The sequence below is a fragment of the Penaeus monodon genome, chromosome 29 (assembly GCF_015228065.2).
Source record: "Penaeus monodon isolate SGIC_2016 chromosome 29, NSTDA_Pmon_1, whole genome shotgun sequence".
Lineage (NCBI taxonomy): Eukaryota > Metazoa > Arthropoda > Malacostraca > Decapoda > Penaeidae > Penaeus > Penaeus monodon.
In genome coordinates, this window is record NC_051414.1 from 33,361,385 (window position 1) to 33,361,833 (window position 449).

At 32.3% G+C, this 449-nt stretch overlaps 1 protein-coding gene across 1 annotated transcript in view; it reads right to left on the reverse strand.

Moving 5' to 3' along the window:
- Window positions 1-449, reverse strand: part of LOC119592183 (replication factor C subunit 5-like) — a gene marked incomplete at its 5' end in the record, with an annotated part of 12,482 nt that overhangs the window by 9,478 nt on the left and 2,555 nt on the right. Inside the window, 1 exon segment of the mRNA XM_037941012.1 lies at window positions 316-421. Coding sequence (XP_037796940.1) covers window positions 316-421 — 106 coding nt within the window.

Consider the following 449-nt stretch of genomic DNA (forward strand, 5'->3'; position numbering starts at 1 on the left):
GAAATGCTTTAACACAGGAATGTAACATTTGATTGAGCCGATTTGTAACCCTTTGTATTTTCAAGCATTCAAATGTTTACTCCAATAAAATAACAATTTATTTCATTTATCTTTGATATACTTCAATTTTATGGAATTTTACATATTTTTAAGAATTTCCTTTCAGAACTTTGTCAAGAATTGAAGACAAACATTTTATTATTTAATAATCAATTAAAATTATACAAATACAGTTAAGTAGCCTGTATCTTGCTGTCCCTGCCTAGCCACACCACAAGAAAACATTACACATGGGATTCACAGTCAAAAGGATACTTTTGTAGGCAAGCTGGAAATCTTCATTCAGCATCCAGTTGATGATGTTCGTGATATCTGAACGAAGGGGGTGACCAACACAGGTGTACACATTATCCTCAGAGACCTAAAATCACATATTGGTGTTATTGCTA